The 17,099-nt window shown below is 33.0% G+C and overlaps 1 protein-coding gene across 2 annotated transcripts in view; it reads left to right on the plus strand.

Annotated features, from left to right (window-relative positions):
- Positions 1-17,099, plus strand: part of SEL1L2 (SEL1L2 adaptor subunit of SYVN1 ubiquitin ligase) — a 167,909-nt gene that overhangs the window by 93,720 nt on the left and 57,090 nt on the right. For both annotated transcript variants that reach the window (XM_074287834.1, XM_074287833.1), the window contains 3 exons: positions 14,812-14,865; positions 15,088-15,147; positions 15,259-15,340. In XM_074287834.1, the coding sequence (XP_074143935.1) occupies positions 14,812-14,865; positions 15,088-15,147; positions 15,259-15,340 (196 nt within the window). The remainder of the gene's footprint in view (positions 1-14,811; positions 14,866-15,087; positions 15,148-15,258; positions 15,341-17,099) is intronic.

A 17,099-nucleotide genomic window follows, 5' to 3' on the forward strand; every position in this document is an offset into this window, starting at 1 on the left:
CTTTCATTAGGGGTGATTCACAGTTCTAACTATTATATAATTTGAGATCTAGATAATGATCACAGATGGATTTCAAGCATTGTACAATAATTAAAGGAAAATTACTTAATCTATTCTTCAGGCTTCAATAATTTCTTAAATTTGGAAAGTAAAAGGAGGAATATTTTATTTTTAAATTTACATAATGAAGCCTGAATGCATTTACTTTAAATATCACAACACAAATTTAACCCCAACTTAACTCTTTGAGTTCAAATCTCACTTATTACCTCACTTAGTTAAGAATCAAAGCATTATGTCCAGGTCTAAAATCAAGCCATATAAGCAAATCTAATTTGCAAAATATGACCTTTTAAAATTACTGAAGATGCTTCCTTTTGCATCACTTTAAAGTGCTTCGTCATTCTTCTAGCATTGCTTTTCTTTCTTATATTAAGCTTTAATCATTCTAAACCATCTCAGTTCATCTCACTCTTATCTCCTTCAAGCACCAGGTACTAAAAATTGATTAGCTCAGAGTTGTTCATTGGGGATGCTCAATTGTAATGAAAATAAAAGAGCTAAATGCAATAAGCATGCTCTTTGAATGACAATTTATATAATCTTTCTGTTTCCCCTACAAGTCTGATATATACCTTGAGTGATACTCAAGCATCATATGTCTCCATAAAAGTATTAATTCAATGGCACCTTTTGGTATCTTCTGCAGAGGAGGAAGGAGACCTTAGGAAGCTGGCAGCTCATTTGGTTAGAGCATTGTACTAATGACACTAAGATCAAGGGTTCAATTCAATTCAACAAAAATGTATTAAGTTCTGTTGTGCCACAGTTCCCTTTTATTGTCCTGACTCAGTTTCCCTTATTGTCCTGACTCAGTTGCCCTGAATTGTTCTGCCTCAATTCCTAATTGTTCTGTTCAATCCTCAGGCTATAACATCACCCTTCCCTCTTAATCATCAGAATGTTTGATAGGATAAAGGTCTTATATTTTAGAATATCAGGTGCCTTCCCCATCTCCCCATTCTGTAATCCCAATTTATCAGAATGTCCCAAGCCTCCCCCCAACGCTGTCAGAACTGGATTGATAGTCCCATGTTCCCACTCTCAGTGCTCTGACTCCACCCCTGCCTCAGTCTACCCTGTAGCATATATATTGAAGTGAATATATAGAAATATTTACTTTAGAAGATACAATTACAAATATGCAAATGCTCCTCCTCTCTCTGGTGGGGTAGAAAAAAAATAGGTTCATAGTTTAGCTTTGTTTCCTACAAAGCACAGTCCTATTCCAAGATTAAAATCTACCTTAGGCTAGAGTTTCACACACCTCGGCTTCTCAGGGCTTCCATGCTGGGCTGATGAGCTACACCATTTCACTTATCATCCTGACTCCAAGATTGTCATGGCTTGGACTTGCAGGTCCCATGAGAATCACTTATGATACCCAAAACTGAGGAGGAGAAATAACACAAAATAGAAACTACCTTCTCCCTTCCACTGCAAAGCCCATTCTGAGGTCAGGATAAAGGAGTGAGCAGAACTTAATGTCTCACCAGTTCACTTCATAATGTCATGAATTGGGATCTTTATTCTCTGTAAGAAGTAGATAAGAATGGCCCAAAAGACAGCATTTGGTTCAGTCTTATCAGTTTTAAAGAAGCAGTCAGCTAATCAAAGATACTACCCCCATCCACATGGCCAGAGACAAAGAGGCCTCCATAGTCCAGACATCTTGAACTACATTTTGAAGGCAGTCAGGTATAGTAAAAGTGGGATGTGTGAAGTGCATTTTAGATATAGCTCAGCATGCAAAGACATGGAGGTAGGAGACAAAATTCATGTATGGTGAAGAAGCTAGCAGGTTAGTTTAAAGGTTTTTAACCTAGACTACCCAATTGATTTTTCAGAAGAAAAAAAAAAAAACTCTCCTCTAGACTAGAACTACAGACAAAATCCATTCCACTATTTGAAAGATGCAAGGTAGTGATTATAAAAAGGACAGAGTGAGCAAGTGTAGATGGCTCAGCACAAACTGTTATCAATTGCTTTGTGTCACTAAAAAATGCATGAAATACTGACAAGTGGGTCAATAACATCATCTTCTTACATAAAGGAAGCACATTCATTTGCTGCCAAAGTCTAAAAATGGCCAAACTATACCCTAAAGTGAGAGAAGTCAAAAGTTGCTGAGAGTGCAAGAGGAATCAGCATCTCATAGTTGTTAGAAAGCTCTGACCAACAATTGCAGCCAATAGAGTGTAAAATTGTTGGGATTCCAATTGTTTTTTTAGGATCTTTATAGTCAACTTTCTTGAAAAGGGAAATTTTGAGGGCAGGATTGGGGAATAGGGGGAGGAGGAGAAAGAGAAGGAGAAACCTTTCCATTTTTTCTCCTGTTTATTGTCCATATTCCATTTTCATCCCAAAATGTTCTCAGGATGACTTTTCTTAGTTGGGTCTCTCTTTAAATGTTCTTTAAGTTTTTTTTTTCTCTCTCCACTATTTTTTTATTTAATAAAGCTATTCTTCTCATAATCTTCCATCTTTCTCAATAAGATTTTACAAAATAGTATACATTTTGAAATAGTGTTTTCTTTGGCTGCCCCATCTCTGGCAAAGAAATAAAATGTTTCGCAACTAAAGAAATTTTCAAACTCTTAGTATTTCCCTATTTGGAAAGTGATTTACCTAAGTTTATCATTTATACAAAATATTATTATAATTGGTATTAGTGACCATATTCCATCTGTTTCCATTTTGGGGCCATTATCTTGTTTAAAATGGGGTTAGAATTGTTTTAACGGCACAATTACCTTGCCCCCCTGTGCTTGTTTTTTTAAAGTAATTTTTTTCTTAAATAAACCCATTTTTAAAAATTTTATAATTATAAAATTTTTTGACAGTATATATGCATGAGTAATTTTTTATAACATTATCCCTTGTATTCATTTTTCCAAATTATCCCCTCTTTCCCTCTACTCCCTCCTCTAGATGATAGGCAATCCCATACATTTTACATGTGTTACAGTATAACCTAGATATAATATATGTGTGTAAATCCAATTTTCTTTTTGCACATTAAGTATTAGATTCCAAAGGTATAAGTAACCTGGGTAGATAGACAGTAGTGCTAACAATAGTAATTTTGTTTTTAATTTCCTCTTTGCTCTAGCAAGTTGATGATCTGATTTTAAGCAGACAGCTAATTCAGGAATGATTCCCACATCAGTAACAAGTTATTCACTATCTGTTTAATGCAATTGATTGGGGGGGAGGGTAATATTATTTGGATCTCTCTATGTCCAGTGTCTCCTAATATTTTTCTTGAAGAAAATATTCATGTTATAAAGCTATGAGATGTCAGTGAAATCTACAATTCTCTGGCCTCTCATTCCTTATTTCTGAACAATATTTTCTTTTTTACTTTTGACCATTTATATTATTCTCTTAATATCTTTTGTTTTTATGTCTTCCAAAATATCCCTCTCTCATCCTCCACACAGAGAACCTTGCCTTATAAGAAAAAGAAAAAAAGAAACAGTTCAAAATTAAGCTTATTTTTGAACTGTTTCTTTTTCTCTTTTTTTATTTTGACTCTTTGGTCACAATGGCATGTTCCCTTATTAATATCTAGATGAAAACACTACAATCATTACCAACTTCCCCCCCCCCCCAAAAGAAACAAAAAAACATGTTTACTGGTATTTTAATTTTTTTTAAGCTATAAGAAAAAAATCAGTCACTGATTTGGAAAAAATTGAAGCAATTTATTTTAAATTGCTAGAAATCAAAGAAAGTGAGAGAAAATTGTGCTTTTATATAGGTCATAATGATTAACTTCCCAAAAGTAGGTAAAAAATTAAAGGCTGAGCTAAATCTTAAACTTATAGCACAAAAGGCATTATCACATTACTGAATTCAGACTTGGGGGGAAATGGTGAATAGGTAAAGATGAGAGACATTTTGTCATGAGCTCAACAAAAGACAAATGCATGTTAAAATTTGTTGAGACATATTTTTCCTTATATCACTCTGTTTTAGCAACATGTTTGAAATACTCAGATTTAGACAAGTTTGTAGAAGTATATATCTCCTTCTGAGTATACTTTCTTCTCTAAATTTTCATGTCACTGTTATCTCCTGGTTCTTTTACCAGCCTGATTGTATATTCTTAGTCCCTTTTGCTCTCATTTAACAACTTGCTATGGGTTCATTTGTCATATCTAGGTAAATGATTCCCAGATATATTTGTCTAGCACTTGTCTCTCTTCTGAGCACCAGACATGTGTTACCATCTGCTTATTGGACATCTCAAATAAAATATCTTGCAGTACTTCAAACTTAATGAATCCATTATTGTTTTCCCCAAACTCTACTCCTCTTTTACATTGTTCATTTGCATAGACTTCTTACCTCACACATGACCAAATCTTATTTCTACCTCCATAATATCTTTTACATATTTCTAAACCCAATTTCTTCTATTCATATAGCCACCGCCTTTGTTCAGACTCTTACCCCTTCTCACTTGTATTACAAGAGCCTCCTAATTGGTTTTCCTTTCTCAAGTCTCTCCCTACTCTAGTCTGCCCTCCACTTAGATGCCAAACTGATTTTCCCAAAGCAAGGTATGATCATGTCATCCCACAGTGAATACAGTGAATCCCTGGGTCTCCTAGGATCAAATAAAACACATTTGATTTTAATTCCCTTTATGATGTTTTCAACTTTATTAAACAACATTCCCCTTCGAGTACTGTACAGTCCAGCCAAACAGTGTATTATGGATCCTCACACACTACATTCCATTTCCTACACTTCTAATATAATCTTGGGCAACCGTAAGAAAAATGTAAGCTTCCAGGAAAGGGGAAATGATAACCGCACTAGGTTTTGCCCTTGTCAGACCTTATCTGAAGTACTGAGTTCAGTTCTGGGAACCATCACTTGAGAAAGACCTTGTTAATCTGGAGAGTTCTCAGAGGAGGATAATTAGGATATTATAATAGTCCATGTTATAGCAGGTTTGGTTGAAGCAACCATGAATATTTAGCCTAGAGAAAAAGAAACACAGGGAGAATATGATAGCTATCTTCAAGTATTTGAATGGCTGTAATGTAGACAATGGATTAGATGTCCTATGTTACTCCAGAGGAAAGAACTAAAATAAGTAATGAGCGAAAATTTCAAAGAATGAAATTTAATCTTGATGTCTAGAAAAACTTCGAAATGATAGAAATTCTCCAAAAGTTTAATGGGCTTACTTGAGAAGTGGTAAGTTTTAGCTTTCTTAGAGGGCTTCTGAGAAGCCTGAAGTTCACTTATTGGGTATATTAGAGGCCTTTTGTCTCACGTAAGAATTGGACAAGATGGCTGCTGATGTGCCTTCCAATTCTCAAGTTCTGTGATTATATGATTCCAATCTCTTCTACATGTAGAACATATCTCAGATTGTTTACCATTTCAGGAAGAAAAAGGAGGAGAGAATTTGGAATTCAAAATCTGTTTTAAACAAATGCAAAAAAAAGAATTTTATATGTAATTGAAGAAAAATAAAACATTTTTAAATGACTCATCATCAACTAGATTTTTTTGCTATCTAAGTTTTAGTAAATTTCATTTCTTGTGATGTTTCACAGGGCTTGACACAAATTGTATCTTCAGATTTTCTCCTTGAAGACAGTATTCAGATATATAGCCATGAGCCTCCTGAACAAATTCAAATTCTTTTGTCTTTTTTCAAATGCTGTTTACAATGTATTTATTACTATTTCATCCTATACACATTTTTTTTGTTGGAGTCATCTATTATTGAATTTCATGTAAACTTAATTTGGAGAGTACTATGAAATTCTTCATAGAGTTTCTGTACTTTTATTATCTTCATTATATTTTAGTACATAAATTGCAATGAATTGATGATGCCTTGTTTGCTTTTTTTAATATTCATCATGAAGATTATATGGCAAGGAAGTCAAATGTTCCATGAAATTATATTTCTTGTTGTCTTTAAATAAAGCTATTCCATTTTTTCCTTCATCAATGAGGAAAAATTTTGAGTGATTCTTCCATTTAATTGTAAAATGTCTTCATGTCTTTTGGATTCCTTTATAGTGAGAACACCAATATAATTATGGTGTTATTATAGAAATTTATCAGTTGGTCACTAGACAAAGATCATTCTTTATATGAATAATCTATTCAATTAATGTTCTAAAACTTTAGGAATATTTGTATACATTGTCCTTTTATGATGTTCTGCCACTATTACTGCAGAAGAAGACAATTGCACAGGACTAAGTATCATTTTGCATTTTTTTTAAATTTCATGTATGGATTTGGACCAAAAAAATCATCATATAGTGATCAACTCATTAGTGGTAAACATTGTTTTTTTATGTATATGTTGAATTCTCCCGATATAATATAAATTCTTTGAGGGCAGGAACTAGCAAAGTATCTTTGAGAACAGGCATTTAGCACAGTAAAAATAGAAATTCTTTGTACTTTGTTAGACTGGCACCCAGTCAACAAACAATCTATTAATGTGGCCATGTTGATGCTCATTGGCTAAAAAATAGAGCACCAGTTATTATGTATGTCTGGTTCAATATAGTGTCTTAATATGAATAATTAATACCAAATTTATGTCTTTAAAACTTTTCTTTCTGCGCATTAGATCTTTCTGTGCATTAGACACCTTTCTCTGCTTTGCCTTTAACTTCTGGCTCACACTTAAAGCCATTATATTCTTTAACTATACTAGTGTAAATGATGAAAACTAATTGTATTTCTCTCCAGGGTCTGCCAAAGTTGCTTTGGAAATGAGCACTAGAGTAACTCTATATTGAATGATAAAAAAGATACTCTATACTCTAACATAACTGTGTACATCTCACAGTCTTTTCTGATGTGAAAGTACTTCACATTAGTGTAGAATCTCTTGGTTCAAGATTAAGATTGACCATTGAACAGCAAGGTGGAACATGGACTAAAATGTTGAGCTAGGAAGATCTAAATTAAATCTTTTCTCAAATACTTACTGTCTGTGTATCACCTAATAACTCTGCTTGAGTTTCTTCCAACTATAAAAGAAGGATAATAATAGCCTTTACCTCCCAGGGTTGCTTTACCAAAAAAAAAAAAAAAAAAAAGATATTTGTACAGCACAATGTTTGGGACATTATAATCACTAAATCCTTGTTTTCCTCCTCCTGTTTCACAGAAGAGAATAAAAGCTTGAAAATTTGTTTTTTTTTTAAATTGTTCTCTCTCTGAATTAATGTGTTAACAAGTCTGGACTTAATGATCTTTGAGATCAAGCTTAATCAATCAATCAGCCTTTCCTTTAGTTTGAACATATTAGTAAAAACTCCAAATTTTATCTAGAGTATATTTAGCTCAAAACTAGCAAAGATATTTCTTTGCAGCTTGAAAAGAACAAAACTGAATCCTGAGCTTAGAGTCTAGAATCTTTTTTTGTTTCTGTTTTGCAGTCAAAGATCTGGGTATTCCCTAGGCTCCAATCCAAATGGAGTAGTGGCAATGGTCCCAGAGTAACGCGTTGCAAAGAAACAACTTAAAAAGAACATTTCTTTTGTTTGGCAAAAAAAAGGACTTAGATGATGGCAATGGAGGTACTGAGTTCATAGGGGCCAGTATGTGAGATGCATCCCTGCGATATATACTAGAACATATCATATCACTGGATACTTCAGGTCATCACTTGGAAAAATTATAACTATATATCAGATATTGCTCATCTTGATCCTGGGGTGGATTACAACAGTGACTTCAAATCACAGAGTTTGGTGACAATCTAATTAGAATATTCTTTTATAGTTGACTTGCTAAGGATGAATACCTCCTTATTAAAATGAACAAATAGCTTTTAAAAAATCTTATCTTCCCAAAGTTTCATTAATTAGAAAACAGATTATGGAATAGAGAATTTGCAAATAGCCTATATCAGAAGCCAAAGTGAACAGTAAAGGTAGTTCCCTAAATAACACTTATCAGGAATAATAACTGACAATTACATAGCATATTAAGTTTATAGAACACTTTACTCACATTATCTAACCTGAGTCATACAACAATCCAAAGAATTAGATGTAGCAGGTATTATTAAATCTATTTGACAGAAGAGGAAACTGTCATTATTATTCCTATCTGACAGATGAGAGTTGAAGTAGTTAGGCAAATAATTTGATCATGACTATGTGCCCATGGTCACACAGTATCAGATATGAACTTTAAAGCTAGGTCTTTTAACTCTCACTCAATCCACTCTGCTATACTGTAGTTGCAGTTTATATGGAAAGCAAAATATCCTTGTATCTGTCATAAAAGTCCAAGCTTGGACTTTAAAAAAAAATTCATTTACCACATATTTCCAGAAAAGTCAACCAAAGAGAAATTCTCAAAAGAAATGGAATCCATGTGGGAAAACTGACACTTGATATATATTCATTCCAAAATGTTCCATTCCTAAAATGATTTAAATGCACACCATCTTAACTTATCAAAACATACTTAAATAAAAGCTATTTTCAAGTACTAGACAACATTCTGAAAATATGACTGATGCTTTTAAAAAAATTCTCTAAAATGTTGATTCTCCTCTGACCTTGGTCCTGAAGAATCTTTGTCTTCTCTGATGCAATTTTCTGTTTGAGGACTCAGTAATTCCCTTTATTCTAATTTATCCTAATTCCCTTTATGATGTTTCTTTAACCAGTGTTTTCAAACTTATTAAACATCATTCCCCTTCAAGTACTGTACAGTCCAGCCATACAGTGTATTATGGATCCTCACACACTGCATTCCATTTCCTATACTTCTAATGTAATCTTGGGCAGCAGTAAGAAAAGCATATCTTCCAGGAAAAGGGAAATGATAACCACACTACATTTTGCCCTTCTCAGGCCTTACCTGAAGTGACATTCTTTTTCTTAGTGAGCTATGTAAATATATTGATGTCTGCCTCATAGACATAGCTAGAAACAAAAAACAAAAAAATTTAAAACAAAACAAAAAATGAAAGATAGGATTAGAAGAGGAAAATATAAATAAATCTGAATATATCACTACTATTTCTTTACCAAAAAAAATCCCCCCAAAAGCATCACCAGTAGTAACTTTAGAGTACATATTCTTTTCCTCTCAATTGCATATGAGTTTTGAAGAAACTAAAGCAAACAGAAGTTAAGTGATTTACTTATAGATTTAGCTAAGACTGAATTTGAATTTAGATCTTCCTGACTCTAGATTCTACACTCTATCCACTGTATCACCTACCTGCCTGCACAAATATGTCTCTTGAATTTTAATTGCATGTGTCCACTCATTAACAACGTGTAAGTGCATAACAGTTTTAATAATCCCTTACTGTGGGAAATTTACTGATACACAGAAACCTAACTCCCAGTTCTGAAAAGTAAAAAAAGTTTAACATCATCTTAAAATCCCAAGTTTAGCTTGCTGTTGATCACTAAACATTTTATTTTCCCACTGATAGTAAACTTTATTTACAATGTCTATCATGAAGCTTTAGAAGCTGTGTGTGTTTTTCCAAAGAAAGAAAATCCATGAGCCCAAATGCTCAAATGATCCTTTTCATTAGGGCACATGCCAGAAACTTACTAGAAGTAAATTGAGTGGGTTCTATGAAGCAATTTGATAACGCTGGTAAACTGTGATTGAATGGAAAACAGATGGCATAAGGAGATTTCAGGAAAGGAAGCCCTAAGATTGACAGTACTTATTAAGATTTATTATTCCATACATTGACTGTATGCAGAAGACATTCTCAGTGCCTTCTGTAGAGCCTTGAACAAATACATTAAATTTGATTCCTTTCCCATGATGAAGCAAGAAGGCTGTTATATCCCCTCAGAAGCATCCCTTTACTGTGCTTACATAGAGGCTAGTGCCTGCACAACTAGAGTGTCCAACCATCACTAACAATGCTTTTTTCCAATGACAAACCTTGCCACATATCTCCAGATACATAAATAAACATAAACATCTATCTATGCATATATGTGTCTGTGTTTATATGCATGGATATTTTATATGCACACAGTACTAATCAATTCTTTTAAATGAATACTTTTTTTAAAAAAAATGCAAACCAAATCTTCCCAAAGGAAAAAAAAAATTAACATTTTTAAACTTGGCTTCCTATTTCAAATGCAGTCTCTGACACAGTTTTCTACACCTGTAGATATATTCAATATATATTCATTTAATTTAATTGAATTCGATACAATGGAAAATAGGAGTATGGATGTCTTGATCTCCTACTAACTTTTATGTGATCTTGCAATAATGTTGATTAGCTTCCACCTCCAATTTTTGGCCTATGATAAGTGGGTCATGACACTATGTTATGAGTCTGAATAGCTTTAAGACCCTTTTATACAATAACAAGAATTTAGCTTTCTTTACAATCTAAGATTTTCTTTTAATCTGTCATTTTTATGTTGCAAATATGCCAAGTTTCATCAATTTCAATAATTTCTCTTAAACTCTTGGAAAATATGCCATTTATTTCAAAAATAGGTCCAAAGAGCAAGTGAAGTATCCTATATAAGATGCTAAGGGGTGTTTAGGTTGAGCCATTCTATTAGTGCAATTTTAGGCATTAACCAACAAAATGGGAATTATTCTGGGTACAAACTTCTCAGAACCCCTGAATACATGCCATTCAGGAAGACATCTCCTCTGCCTTCTTATTGGCAGCCTTATTATTAGAATAATTCCATAGAAAATGGTACTCACATAAAATTTTAATGAGAACATAACATTTTTGAGGTTCTTCCTGGATTGGGATAAAGACAAAGATTCCTAACTTTTCCTTGAGAAGGAACTATTGTTGCCCAGCACCTAGAAAATTGATAAGGACCACTTTATTCAAAATTTATAGGCTTAAAAAATCATCATGTTGTTACTTATAAAATAAGCAATACTCTAATTTCCCTCAATTCTGTCATTCTCTGTGATTGCTTTTTTTCTATCTTTTTCACTTTTTCCTTCTCCTTCCCAAATAGATATTTGTAAAGCATTTATTTAGCACAGTGCCTGGAACACAGTACATGTTTAATACTTGTTCCTTTTTACCCCTCCCCACTAACTGTGAGCATTCTCTAAGGCTCTCTCCTTAGTCCTCTTCTCTTTCCTCACTATTCCTTTCCCTTGGCAGTCTAATCCACTCCTGGGGCTTCAGTGACCATCTCAGTGTAGATGACTTTCAATATACCTCCAGTCTCAGCCTTTGCCCTAAGCTCCAGACCTACATTTACAATTTTTTACTAGACTTGCACCTGGACATCCTGCAAACACCTTAAATTCAGTGTGTCCCAAATTGAATTCACCAGGGCTTAGAGTTTTCACCTAAAAGAAGCTTAATAAATATTTATTGGCTTAATGAAATATTATTTTAAGCATATACTATATAGGATGTATTGCACTAAATGATAGGACACAAATGCAAAATTGAGACAGTTCCTGTCCTCCAGAATCTTACATTCTGTTGAGAAATAACAACATGACTGATAGCCATGGAAAGAAGTTTTGATTTGGAGAATCAAGAAGTTATGAGTGGAGTGACAGAACATTTAGTTATAACATCCTTTTTAATAGCAATGGTAGCAATGATTTTATTAGTGTATCACCAAGATGTAGAAACTGGGGAGGTAGAATTTGAGGCATTTTCAGGCAGGACAAATAGCAAGAGGTTTAGGTAGACTATATGGAATCTTAAAAATGGGTTGAAACTAGCTAGATGTAATGGGTTAGGTGAATTTCCCTTTCCCAATCAAAACAGCTGAGCCCTAAGGCAGAATATCCAAATAGAGTGGATTAGCTCTACAAAGAAAGTGGGAAATTATCTCTGGAGATTTGGTCCTGATTTCCTGGTGGTTGGTTGGATGGGACTCAATTTAATAATTAAATTCAATTATTGAATCATCTTTCTCTAAAGACCTGACCATCCTCCTAATTTTTTTTCTGTTGAAGATATCATTATTATCTCCCCAATCATCCATGCTTGAAAACTATGAGTCATCTTTAAACTATTCCTCTTAAACTATTCCTCTTTGACTCATCCTATCTGCATTATTATCCATTGTCCAATCAGTTGCCAAATTTTATTATTTCTATTTCAGTTGCCAAATTCTATTAATTATATCTCTACAATCTCATATCTGTCCCCTCTTTTGCACTCCCACTGTCACTATACTGATTAAGGATTTCATCATCTTTATTTTTGTAATTGTCTCCAAACTAGTCTTAATTACACTCCAAACCAAAATCCACACTCCTGCCAAAATAACAATAATAATTTTACACACACCACATTCAAACTCTCCTACCCACTACCTTTGGTCATGTCCTTGCTCTTTCTACAATATTGCCTTTATTTATGCCATGTCTCAGGTCTGGAACAAATGTACTTCCATTTCCATCTGATGAGCTTCACTTTCCTTCATAGCCTAATTTGTATCCTCAGTGAAGCCTTTATTGATTCCCTTACCTAGAAAAGGGATTTATGTCTATAAATTGGTTTTAATGTCTCTCCTATTATCACCACCACCATCATTAGAATGCAAACTACTTCTTTTTTTTGGGGGGGGGGAAGAAACAAGCATTTATTAAGTGACTATGATGTGCCAGACATTGTGCTAAGCATTTTTTTTTTGAAGTTGGAAAAACTGGCTTTATTACATGCTCAAATTTAACAACAAAAAAAATTATTCCATGGGATTTTAATATTGTAATACTGATTGTAATCATAGTATTGTAATACTAACAAAGAGATTTTTTGTTTCTTTCTTTCTTTGTTTTTTTAAAAAGATTACCATGATTACAGTTTACATGACAGCAATGATTTTAAAAGATGAATATGTATAGAAATTTTTTTCTTTTTTAAAAATTTTAATAGTTTTTATTTACCAAATATATGCATAGGTAATTTTACAACATTGACAATTGCCAAACCTTTTGTTCTAATTTTTCCCCTCCTTCCCCCCACCCAGATGGCAGGTTGACCAATACATGTTACATATGTTAAAGTATAAATTAAATACAACATATGTACACATGTCCAAACCGTTGTTTTGCTGTACAAAAAGAATTGGACATGAAATAGTGTACAATTAGCCTTTGAAAGAAATCCAAAATGCAGGCAGACAAAATTAGAGGGATTGGGAATTCTATGTAGTGGTTCATAGTTATCTCCTAGAGCTCTTTCACTGGGTGTAGCTGGTTCAGTTCATTACTGCTCTATTGGAACTGATTTGGTTCATCTCATTGTTGAAGATGGCCACATCCATCAGAATTGATCATCATATAATGTTGTTGTTAAAGTAAACAATGATCTCCTGGTCCTGCTCATTTCACTCAGCATCAGTTCATGTTAAGTCTCTCCAGGCCTTTCTGAAATCATCCTATTGGTCATTTCTTACAGAACAATAATATTCCATAATATTTATATACCACAATTTATTCAGCCATTCTCCAATTGATGGGCATCCACATAGTTTCCAGTTTCTTGCCACTACAAAGAGGGTTGCCACAAACATTCTTGCACATACAGGTCCCTTTCCCTTCTTTAAGACCTCTTTGGGAGATAAGCCCAGTAGTAACACTGCTGGGTCAAAGGGTAAGCACAGTGTGATAACTTTTTGAGCATAGTGGCAAACTGCTCTCCAGAATGGCTGGGATGCATTCACAATTCCACCAACAATGTATCAGTGTCCCTGTTTTCCCACATTCCCTCCAACATTCTGCATTATCTTTCCCTGTCATTCTAACCAATCTGACAGGTGTGTGGTGGTATCTCAGAGTTGTCATAATTTCCATTTCTCTGATTAATAATGACTTGGAGCATCTTTTCATATGACTAGTAATAGTTTCAATTTCTTCATCTGAGAATTGTCTATTCATATCCTTTGACTTGATTCCTTATAAATTAGAGTCAATTCTCTGTATATTTTGGAAATGAGGCCTTTATCGGAACCTTTGACTGTAAAAATGTTTTCCCCATTGTTTCCCTTCTAATCTTTCTGCATTAGTTTTGTTTGTACAAAAACTTTTCAATTGATATAATCAAAGTTTTCTACTTTGTGATCAATAATGATCTCTAGTTCTTCTTTGGACATAAATTCATTCCTCTTCAGAGGAATCTGAGAGGTAAACTATCCTATGTTCTTCTAATTTATTTATAATCTCATAGAATGCAAACTTCTTGAGGACAAGAAGTATTCTTCTCTTTTTTGTTTCCTCAATATGTAGCAAGATGCCTGACATACAATAAATATTTAATAAATGTTTAGCAACTAGCTAATTAACTTATTGATATTTTCTGCTTTTTTACATCACACTACTTCTCATTAACTTTTCACCTCATACCTTTTCCTTTATACCAAAGAAGAAACAGTTCATCAAAACAAACTGACCTATTAATTCTAATACCATAGACAGCAGTTTATACCTATAGTTCATTGCCTTTGTATTGAGGGAAGAATATTTCATCATTAATCTTCTGAAATGAAGAATGATCCTTATGTTCATCTGCATTTTGGTGCCTATTTGTATTGTTGTCTTTTATATTATTATGGTTATTACATATGTTAATATGTTAATTTATTACTAATAATAATTTCTAATATAATGAATACATGATAGGAAATCAATAGGTGAAATTTAAATTTTTGATTACTCATTTTGGAAATAATTTAAAATAAAAAAGAGTATTTTAGAAGTATATTAATTCATTACATTTTCCTCTTATTTTGAGACTTTTAGGCATTAGGATTTCTATCTTCATATGGAATAGGAATGGAACATAACCAGGCTAAGGTATGATCCTTTTATCTTTTATAGAATAAATTTGATTTCAGGAAAAGATGTTAGATAAAAAGCCTGTTAAAAGGCCCAAAAGTAAAACAGGAAAGTAAATATATCAGTCACTTTGATACGGGCTACAGTATATTACAATGCCAACAATAAACATTAAGGGACTAGGTTTTCCTCCCACCTCCATTTTTTAATTCTTCTAAACATCTTGATTCTTGATCCTAGGCGCTGGTATATTATACTTTTGGAAGTGCTGGAGGAAGTTTGATGTCTCAAATGATTTTGGTTTGTAATTGAAACATTTCTATACCCCATTACTTATACTACAAGTAGAACAGTTACGTTATATCAAATTTTATTTAAGGAATAATATGTATTTCTGTATTGTGTTTGCAGGGGTACCGATATTTGTCAGGAATCAATGTTTTACAGAATTGTGAAGCTGCACTTTTCCATTACAAGAATGTAGCAAATTATAGTGAGTATTTTACAGTTTGTTTTATGATTGATTAAAAAAAATGCAAAAAACTATTTTGAAAAATCATCCTGCTGAGCATCATAACAGGTACTGAGGAGGTTGAGGCTGAAATAAATCAGGTACTAGAGTACTAATCCCATGAGTAGACTCTGAACTTCCAATTTCAGCAAGATGCTAATACGGCAACTTTAATTAAGAAATTATCTTAAGATTGAATAACCTTTTAATTGTACTATGTAATATTTTAATATAAGAGGTCATAATTTTAACGTGTATTACATTTCTGTGCTTTCCACCATCATTACAACAGCTAAAAGTTTGTAATTCTTTTAAAACTATTTTTTGCAAAGTTGGAAATGACTAATCCCAAAACCACTTTCCATTTTCTTTAACATATGTTAAACATATATGTTTTATATATATATATATATAAATATATGTTTAACATATACTCAGACAAATTAATTTTCCTAATTCAGATTGTATTCTTTTCTAAAATCAAAAATGCTGAGTGCAACATTAAGTCTCTATAATAAGAAGACATAAGAAAAATGTTAAAATAGACTGATAATAACACTATCCAAAGTTATAATTATATAAAATGTGATTATTAATTTCAGCCTACTATAAATATGTAACACAAATTCAAATAATGCAATGACTTCAGAAAATCTATTTTTTGCCTTAATTGGACATTAATCAGGATCTAGTCATATTGGAATGTAAGCTCTTTACAAGCAAGGTCTATCTTGCTTTTTGTATTTGTATCCCCATTACATAGCACAGTTCCTGATAGAAAATTACTGTTGAATAAGTGCCCTTTTCATTTACATTCAAGGGAAATGAAAATTACAAAGAAAACATTTGTATACTTCATTACTGCAATAGCAGATAACTTATTCCTATCATGCTCTTGCTGACCTACCAAGAACAAAGCCTGGGCTACTACTTGTTCTTTAAATAATTTTACAAATTAATGAGTTACTATGTGTCATACTATAATCTTTAAAATTTTACTGGAATAAGTAGATAAATTATGCTGATTGTTTTAATACTGAAAAAGATCCATGATTTCATTGGTATGGGCACTTCCACTATGAACATAGTTCACAACCTTCTCACTGCTTAATAGATTGTTTCATGAACTTCTGTGGCTAAAAAACATTTATCACCTGATGGCCAAATTGCCAGTAATGAGACTCTCCACATTTAGCAAGGAGGACAGACAGTCTGTCTCCAGGCTTCTATTCGAAGCCTTTCCAGCTTGGTAGAGGCTGCCAAAGGTTGTGATCCACTGGCATAGACTTTGAAAACCCAGGGTCACCTCCAAGCCTAGGTGAGACATCAGAGGAAGACTCAAGAGCAAAACAATTTAAACAGTTCTGTAGAATCCTCCTAAGAATTCCCTAAGGGTGGGAATAATTATTCTGGAATATATGACATGTTTACATTTCTGCTATCAAAGCAGTGAATAATTCATCTTTGTGACTGTCAGAATATAAGGAAAATTCAAAAGGGAAAAAATTATGATTATTTTTGATTCTGAGATGTCACATATAAAAAAATTATCTCATATGCAAATTGGCCTGATGCTATTATAAATACCACCTATTTACATAGTACCTTATGAAAAATTCAAAACATACATTTTTATTATGTATATACAAGCATGTACATATTTCCAGGTTCATGGAGGTGCCAAAAGTTGGTTTCCAGGTAACCAACTTTTTATTCTTTTTTCAGTAATTATATTCTTGGA

The sequence above is a fragment of the Sminthopsis crassicaudata genome, chromosome 2 (genome assembly GCF_048593235.1).
Source record: "Sminthopsis crassicaudata isolate SCR6 chromosome 2, ASM4859323v1, whole genome shotgun sequence".
NCBI classification, from domain to species: domain Eukaryota; kingdom Metazoa; phylum Chordata; class Mammalia; order Dasyuromorphia; family Dasyuridae; genus Sminthopsis; species Sminthopsis crassicaudata.